Genomic DNA, 10,158 nt, shown 5'->3' on the forward strand with positions numbered 1-10,158 from the left:
TGCTGAACATGGACACAACAAAACAGGCAGAAATTCCATTTCTTGTTAGTGATTGATTACATTAACTGGTGACACAAAAGAGAACCAAAAGAGGTGGACTATCAGCAGCACACTGGTCACTTGGTTCACTGTTAGCATGTTAGTCTGTTGTTTGTTTGTTGCTTGTTCCCCTTCCGCACTTATACTAGCACCTTGGTTTGAGAACAGGTAAGACTGTGTGTGCACCTACGTATATTCCACCGAGGATTCTATTCCATGTAGGAATTTTTGAGTCTACTTTAAAATAGATGTATTCCCTCATGAGTAAACCAGAGGCAACAGTTACATGGAAGAAACCTTTGAGATGACATGAGGAAGAAAGCTTAAGAGAAGCTGGATTCCAGATCATTACAGTATCCAGGTGTATAACAACGTATCAGTCAAATCTTTAATAAATACATCAAATACAACAATTGTCTGAGCTGCGGAATGTAAAGATTGTATATTAGGAATGATTATTTAATAGATGATGTAACTGGTGTTTTAAAGAAGTGGTGCTGGAAGATTTGGGAAGTGATTAGATGTATTATTGTTGTGTTTATTCAGTTCAGTTAATCAGTGACTGAAGAAGCTGTTACAGAGGCTGCCAGTGGTGATCCAGAGTGGTGATACTTTCTGTCAGATATCAGAAGTGTCGTCATTAAAGGTAAGCGGGCCCATGATGATTCCAGTGGTTTTTACAATCTGCTGTAGGTTCTTGTGCTCTGAGACGCAGTGCAGTTTCATATATTAAACAGTGGTACAGCTGTTCAGGTTACTATCAATGATCTCTATGATCAGACCAGCACAGGAGCACAGGCTGATCACTGAGGATCACTAGTGATAGATTTGTCTCTAACTGAGTGAGCTGTCTCAAATAAACAAACAAAAATATAAACTCTTTATAAGTCACAATACAGACAGAATTATATATTCAAATATGGCATGTAATAACTGCTTTCAGTATAAAAAACTGTGTGTTAGTTTTTGTACAGTGCAGCTGGATTTCCTGTCACTGTGGGTGCCAGAGCACAGTAGTATAGAGCAGAGTCTGATACAGCAGCAGAGGAGATGATCAGATCCACTTTCTTACTCTTTTTATCTTGATCATTTTTAAGTTTTATGGACAATCGTGGATGAGGCGGTTGAGCTGATGTGACATGTTTACTGCTCTCATCAATCAGCAGCAGAAACTCAGGTCTTGATTGAGGTTTGTGTCGATACCAGTGGAGACTGTAAACTGATCCAGTATATGTGCAGGACAGTGAGATGTTGCTGCCTTCCGTTGAAAATACATTGGTTTGGTCTGGTTTAATGCTATTGTCAGCAGCCTCTGTTAAAAAAACACAAAAACAATATTGTGATATTTTAATCATTAATGACACATTTCACATGGAGAATTATGTGTCTTAATTAGAAAAAAATGTCTGCAGTGTATATGACTTACCAACATCAGCAAGAGTGAAAAACACCATGAAGAGGAACAACATTGTTCTCCTGAGTGTTTAGTTCAAACCTCTAGCTTTAGAAATGAATGTCAGTGTTACTATTTGATGTACATCTCCACCTCGAGCTCCACCTACTTGTATTTATGCATATTCATGAACTAGCTGTTCTGTATATTCTTTATAGAAATCTCTGTAGAAATATTTTATGTTAATAATAAAATGTGGTCCTAAGAAGCCGTGGATTCACTCATACATCTAACAAAGTTTTATTGTGATATTCTGAGATATTTTGACATTTTGCCAGGTACAAAGAGGTGGGAGTAAGTCACACATGTGCAAGTCACAAGTAAGTCTCAAGTCATATGACTCGAGTCCCCCATCTCTGCAGTTACATCCCTTGTTTTGGGTCTCTCTCTCTCTCTCTCACACACACACGCACACACGCACACACACACACAATACAATCCTTTGAACTTGCAATACTTTCCCTTTATGTGTTATATTCTAACAGTCTTAATAAAAACACCGTACTATATATTTGAAGTTTTTTTCTACTTAATTTTGAGTAGAAATTGAAATAGAAATGCTACACTTGTATCCAGGGTCTATAAGTAACAAGAGGCCGTGTGTTAATAGAAAGACAGGAGGAAAAAACTCAAACAGAACATAACATTAATCCAGTGAGTTTACACTACAACATGGTCTGTGCAAGCTGCTGATCTGATAAATGAGCATGAAGTCAAAGTTTGTTATAAGTTTGTTTGTGATTTAAGTTTTTCTTGTGTTCATTGTGTTTGTTTTGTGTGTTAATCTGTCATAGCATAGCTTTTTTATTAAGATATATTTAAAGTTCTTTTCAAGAACAATTCCTGTAAGTTAATATTGTTTATGAATTTGCTTAGTAGACCAATACAAACCTGCACTGACTATTCAGTGTTATCATCTTAGCTAGTTAAATTGTTAAACATTCATTTTAGTCATAGTTAGCATTAAAAGCTAACTGTGCTTTACTTTTGAAGACTGTTATCATAAGCATAAGAAAATATGATATGCTTTTATTAATAACTGTAATGTTACCAGAAGTGACTGAACCAATATTGTATAAATAACTAAGTGCTAGTGAACTAACAGCTGTGAGAGATTCACAGAGACAGGGGGATTAGATTATATATGAGGAGGTTTTAATGAAGAAAAGACAACAAACAAATCCAAAAAAAAAACAAAAAAAAACCAGACAATAAATCCAAAAGTCTTGGGTAATTTCCAATGATATGCAAAAATATGAAAATCCAATAAACACAGCAAAGATCAATACTAATGTCGAAAAGAAACAAATTGGTAGAATAACTAGCATGATGGCTAACGAACTGACTGTTAAATACCAGCAGTGGTGGGAGAAAAAACGGAAATGCTTCGGTATTCCGGTGAGGATTCCCTCTGGTGGCCTGAGAGAAGAACTGCAGGTGGCGTTGTTACAATAGCGAGCTAACTTTAGGGATAATCTTAAAGGTTGAATTTAGCCTCCTCTCCATTTTAATATGGGGTCAGAATTGTTTCGTTATTCTGAATAAATATACTATGATCCACAAATAAATATAAAGAGTTTCACAAATATTTTTTAAATCAACAAATGCACAATAAGCAAACCGTAAATATAAGTTACAAATTTCACAAAAATAAATGAAATTCACAAATAAATAAAATGGGATTTGCAAATAAAATTTTTTTTATAAATTGTATTTAATTGCAAATGGCTTCCTGCTCACTTGTGAATCGCGTTCTGTGCATTTGTGGATTTGAAACATTTCTAACGTTAAGACATGACAAGAATCCACAAATAGGTGGACTCCGCCCACGTCTACTCCAGCCAATCGGACAACGGTCTCGTGGCGCTGACCAATCGTGGCACGGTCTACCTCCAACCAATCACGTTCTGATTTACTCGCTCTTCACACTACCACTGGACCCATTGATGATGCTGAAATCATTTCCAAAGAAAGCAGAATTGAACTAACCCTTATTAGTGCTGGCTACAATCCATACAGGGTTACCAGATTGGGCTCGAATCTGCGACAAATGTTTTTTTTTTGTTTTTTTAATTCGTATTTTGCAGTACATATTACACTGTGATAGTGCGAGTAAATCAGAACGTGATTGGTTGGAGGTAGACCGTGCCACGATTGGTCAGCGCCACGAGACCGTTGTCCGATTGGCTGGATTTGACGGTGGGCGGAGTCCATCTATTTGTGGATTCTTGTGCACGTCTTGACATTAGAAATGTTTCAAATCCACAAATGCACAGAACGCAATCCACAAATGCGTGCAGTGATTCACAATTGCATAGAACGCGATTCACAAATGAGCAGGAAGCCATTCGCAAATAAATACAATTAAATATATATTTATAAATATTTTATTTATTTGTGAATTTCATTTCTTTTTGTGAAATTTGTAACATATATTTACGGTTTGCTTATTGTGCATTTGTTGATTTAAAAAATATTTGTGAAACTCTTTATATTTATTTGTGGATCATAGTATATTTATTCAGAATAATGAAACAATTTTGATCCCATATTTTAATGACCTTTAGTCCATTATTACTGACTGTAATAATGTCATAGATAATTATAGTGTAACTGTCTTATAGTAGTTTTAGTGGACATCCTTATTATTCAGGACTCAAGACTAAAGTAAATCTGCAAAGAAACACATGTTAAATCTCAATCACAATAAACAATAACTTCTCATTAAATAATTAACTTTTAATTTCATTATTCCTATAATGATATGGCACTTTGGGGTATTTCTGGCATTATACCTGAGAATTAAAGAAAAGCCTACATTTTAGAAGTAAAAAATTGCTCTTTCATGAGTGACAAACAGGAAGAAGCAATGACTTACTACTATTTTTCATATCAACTGCAAACAAAGAAAAAACAAACAAACATATACTGTACATAAAGGAATAGGGGAAAAAAGGAAAACATGCAAAAAAAATGTATAGCAATTTTATAGAAATTTAAATAAATAAATATGTTTGAAATAAATGTATGAATGAAAACAAAGAATTAATAAAAAAAACAAATAAATGATTATGTAAATCTTAAAAAAATCTTTTTGTCACTGTTTTTGTTTTTTTCCATCTTTGTTCAAAAACAAAAGGATATTTTTACATTTATAATGAATAAAATGTACAGATTCATCTATATATGAATTCATTTATTAATATGATTATAAATAAAGCAATAAATGTATGATTAATAAACCCATCAAAACAATCCAAATAAATAAAAACATTCACACACACAAGAGAAATCGTGGCTACGAAGCTATAAGATATCGAGAGACCTTCGAAGATGTTAAACTTTTACAAAACCTGTCACCTGCTCTTACTTTATTTTCAACAACAGCTGCTGAGCAGATATAATAACAACCTCTTTCAGAGTCACGCACGTGTAATCCAGGTCAATAATGATTAATGACTGAGGAAAAGAAAGAAGGAAAAAAAATAACCTTCGGATTAAATAACATATTGGAGCCATAAGAGGCTGAAACTATGGATTATGGTGTAATCAAGTTTTAATAATTACATAATAGCATGCATATATACAATGGCGAAAGTTTGATTTTGACATTGGTGGGGACATAATTTATTTGACATTGGTGGGGACAGCATTCCCCGTATTTTGTGCATAAAACTGTTGTTATAAGAATACTTTCTTCCTCACATACCGGTAACCTGCATAATCACGTTGCATATTGCTTAATACAACGGAATATAGCTGCAGCCGACCTCAACATTAGCGAGAAAGACAAAGCCAATCAAACAGCGACGTGGGTTAGAGAGGCAGGACTCAAAAAAGGCAAAGGCCAATCATTGTAGAGAGTTGAGCTACAGAGCCGGGATTCGTTGCAGGGGATAAATCTGTTAACCTTTTGTGTTCCACTAGTTGCGCTATTTTTTACAGAACGCCGTTGTAAAATATTTTCATCTTATTTAATGATTTCTGGATAAATGTTAAATGAAATAAGTAAAAAAGCACAAGACACAGACGGATATCAGTGGTTATGTATAAATATACATAGGCTTGGTCGAATTATTGCTAGGGACAATTGAGTGTTCCCTGAATATTGGTAGGGACATGTCCCTACCGTCCCTACGCAAATCAACGCCCTTGCATATATATGCATATGTGTAAAATATTGAAGGTCTCAAAATTCTCCAGTAATATGCTCACGTTATTGAGGTAACCAATGAGATTGCGTGACGTCACTAAAGCTCCGCCCTCGCTGTATTTTTCGGATTCCATATGTTTGAGATCTTGCTTTCTCTCTATAACTTCGGATGCAGATGGACGTTTCTCTCTATCCCGGGAGATTTCAGTTTTCGAAATCGGAGAAGAGTAATGGTTCAGAGAGAAGCGGATTGTGTGGAAAGCAACATTTTGGAACGTGTATGATCTGGAATTTTCTGGTTCGGCCAATACACATGTGATTGAGTTCCTTGGCCAGGTTATTTTTTTTTCTTCCTGTGATGTTGCCCGAGTTTGAGGTCTGCTGTTGCGCGCTGCCTGATCCGGATGTGAATAGAAAGTGTGAATCCCTCTGATTTGTCTCAACCCTCTCCTACATTTTCTGTATGCATCTGGGTGGGGTTGGACTGGCGAGCCACTATGGGGTCAGAATTGTTTCGTTATTCTGAATAAATATACTATATATACTCCGCCCACCGTCTACTCCAGCCAATCGGACAATCAGAACGTGACTGGTTGGAGGTAGACCGTGCCACGATTGGTCAGCGCCACGAGACCGTTGTCCGATTGGCTGGAGTAGACGGTAGGCGGAGTCCACCTATTTGTGGATTCTTGTGCACATCTTGACATTAGAAATGTTTCAAATCCACAAATGCACAGAACACAATCCACAAATGTGTGCAGTGATGCACAGAATGCGATTCACAAATGAGCAGGAGGCCATTCACAAATAAATACAATTAAATATATATTTATAAATATTTTTTATTTATTTGCAAATCCTATTTATTCGTGAATTTCATTTCTTTTTGTGAAATTTGTGACATATATTTACGGTTTGTTATTGTGCATTTTTTATTTAAATATTTAAAAATATTTGTGAAACTCTTTATATTTTTTGTGGATCATAGTATATTTATTCAGAATAACGAAACAATTCTAACCCCATAAGCCACCTGTTGTTGAATCCTCAGAACTTCTTATAAGCTTGAAAGTGATTGCCGTCGAACGGTCTGAACAAAGGTGCACAACTCTTTTCTTGTTATTTTTTGTGGCCTAATCCTGGATCAGCTGCACATTTAAGGACAATTTCTTTTTCTTTTTTTTGAGTCTGAACTCAGTTCAGTCTCAAAAAAAAGAGTTAATGCAAAATTTACACCCTTGGTGTGGGTTACACACGGGTTTCGACACCGAGTGTCTATGGGCCAGAACTCGTAGACAAACACGCTAACCATTAGGGTACAGTCCAGAGCTACAGTACACGCTCCAAATAGACCCCGCCCCTTTTACAGATGATTGGCTGGGGCCTTACACAAACCCTCCACGGATTGGACAGTTTAGAGTCTCCTCTTTAGTGCACCTGTTATCAGTGAATCTGTCTTTATTATATAAATGACACAACACCCCACTCAAAGAAAACAGAAGGATTTGAACAATGTAGTAGCACAGTGACACAGCAGGTAGTGTGTCTACATCACAGCTTCAGGGTCCTCAGATTGATGCTGAGTTCTGGTTACTGTCAGTTTGTGTACAGTTCTTCATAACCTCCAAAAACATGACAGGAAGAAATTTGCTGGGAGAAATTGCACTTTTGTGTGAATGAGTATGTGAAATAGTTTGTGTATGGAGCCTTGCAAAGGACTGGACATCACATTCAGGGTGTTTTCACACCTCGTGTGGAACAGACTCCATATCAACCATGACCCTGACCAGTAGAGAGAAAGAGAGAATTCACCAAATAGGGCATGTAATTTTCTCTTATGCATTGACAGAACTAAATTCACTATAACAAAACTGCTGAATGAAAATATTCTGAGGTCTTTATGAAGACTAATATGTTAAGATCATAAAGGTTCATGAAGCTCCACCCCACAGCATCATATGACCGTGTCACCAGTGTTGCTTTCAGATGGCTGATTTTTACTGAAGCATATTGGCTTTTTTTTTGCTAACTAACACAAAGCACAATCAATGACAAAGGACATTGATAATCAAGAAATATTGATGACATTAATGCAACAGACCAAAATAAAAGTAACAATAAAAATTAAATTAATAAAACTAACAAGAAAAAGGGAGTGTAAAAGTTATGTAGCAGGGACATTTAATTTATAAATATAATTCTTCCACAATATATACTGGAAGGTAGAGTGACTACTCTAAATTACTTTAAGGTTTGAATTATTTCACAAATTATCATCTGCACATCGCTTTATTAGTTTGATTACATTTGTAAATAAAAAGATTAATTTTCATTATGTACATGTATAAATAACACATGAACGAAAACATTAATGAATGAATCTGTAATGATAACAGAAAATGTCATTCAAAATAGACATCAGCAACACCTGACCCAATGACTCTGATAGCATCAGTAAAATATTATTTGAGCCAGATATGTGTAGATTTGTGAATTTACTGTTATTAATCAAATTATTTCAATGTGTGGTTTTCATGTTTGAACATTATTTATTCCAGCTGCATCTGTTACCACAGCTTTTATTTATGTTTGTGGTTAACTGATAAAAAGTTGATGTGGTTTTTAGAAACCTCTTGCATGTGTATTTGCCATTATAATTTTTGTAAAGCCTTTCACTGACTCTGTATCACTGTGTTACGTCTCTAAGAGCACAATGATAGAGAGCAGAATCTGAGAGCTTTAGACCGCTGATAGTAAGTTTAGTACAGTCTCTGTTTGTTTCTGACTTAATCGATCATCATTAGGAGTGCTCTGGTCAGTTAATGACCTTGCTCCTTTATACAGTAAAAACTGTGGTGCGCTGTTAGGATATTGTTTGTACCAGTAAAGCAAAATGTAATTGCTGCTTGACTCATATAAACATTTCAGAGTAACTGTGTCTGTTTCCTTCTTGTTAATGCTGGGAACTTCGTCTGTAGGCCCAATTTTATCTGCAAAACTGCCTGTTGTAAGAAAGAAAATCTAATAAATTTTAAACATTTTGTAAACAAAATAATGTCTTAAGAAAATGTTATCAGTTAATACAATGAATGAACTGATGTAACTTACCTGTAACTAAAGTGAGAATCAGTGGTGTGTATCTCACTATGTACAGTAAGTTGTATAGATGAGCCATTTCTTAACACAGCTCTGTGAACATTCTGTGTAATAGTGCTGTATGTGCTGAACTTTACACATCTCTAGAAGGACACACCCAGGAAGTGAAACTGTTGTAGTGTAACTTTAACCAATCATTCAAACTGAAATGAGCATGTCATGTTAATGTAGACTTATTAATATTAATAACAGTTGTTATAACAGAGTGGATAATTAACGTTGTTTTCCTAATGTGTCAGTTCACAGCTCTCTTATAAAAATGGCAGTACATTTACTGTGCATGAGAAGAACATACCTAATAATCTGTTGTCTCTGTGTTTGTAACAGGGTTCAGTATTAAAAGTGAATTGAAATAAATTTTCTCATACTGAACACTGTGCACAAGAGCAAAAAAACAAAAACAAATGATGCTCTAATAAATAAGTCAGTTCTAGTCACTTGTGTAAAAATACCAGTAATTGGTCTGTAGTGGTTATACCATCTGGAGAGATAATGCTATGTGGAGAGAAGGTTTCCTGTGTAAAACTGTAACACAAACTAATTAAAGTACACATCATATAAAATGAAGCACACACATTGCAGTGGTAAATTACAGAGAATTAAACTCCATCTCAAGTCAAGTCAAGAAGCCATTTCAACCATATATACAGTAGCTGTTGCAGTACATGGTGAAAAACAGAACAGAAGTGACAAAGCATGCGAGGACTAATTCTTATCTCCTACAAAGCCTAAAACTCTTTCCTTAGTTCAGGAGCTTTTCTCATTACCTCATTGCTGGTCTGAGTGAATGGTCTTAGATACTTTATATAGTTCAGTGTTTTATATAGAGCTATGTCTTTAGTGCACTTCTAATTTAATTACAAATTGAAAAAAAAAAAAACAATATTCCATTTAAATCCAATCTAGTATCTATAGTAACCAAACATATCTCTTAAAACTAGTTAATTTGACCTAGTCAGGTTGTTTCTGAATCCATCAAAATAGAATAGAACAAAAAAATAAAATGTAGCATTAATGTTCTAACTGTAATAGTACAAGATATCCAGAACAGAGTGTTTACTGGGTTTCTGATCTTCACTGTTTAAAGGATCCAGTAATAACCAGTCACACAGTTTTATAATATTAGCTAAATTCCAATATGAGGGATTCATTAAAATTAAAAAAAAAAAAAAAAAAACAACACTTGTTGGTTAAATGCTGGATAATCTGACAGACCGATGATGAAGTGAAGGTAAATGTGTAAATAGCTCCATCTTGTGAGAAAAGCATGGCTCTACTGATCCAGTATATATGCAGGACAGTGTGGTGTTGCTGCCTTCACTTGATAATACACTGGTTTGGTCTGGTGCAATGCTGC

The 10,158-nt window shown here is 35.2% G+C and overlaps 1 gene segment (V, D, J or C); it reads right to left on the minus strand.

Annotated features, from left to right (window-relative positions):
* Window positions 1-799: 799 nt before the first annotated feature.
* On the minus strand, window positions 800-1,534 carry LOC113636506. The segment is given in 3 exon segments: window positions 800-886; window positions 1,044-1,351; window positions 1,466-1,534. Coding segments are annotated over 3 exon segments (438 nt in total).
* Between the last annotated feature and the right edge of the window lie 8,624 nt (window positions 1,535-10,158).

Source organism: Tachysurus fulvidraco, chromosome 1 (genome assembly GCF_022655615.1).
Source record: "Tachysurus fulvidraco isolate hzauxx_2018 chromosome 1, HZAU_PFXX_2.0, whole genome shotgun sequence".
In the NCBI taxonomy this organism is placed as follows: Eukaryota; Metazoa; Chordata; class Actinopteri; order Siluriformes; family Bagridae; genus Tachysurus; species Tachysurus fulvidraco.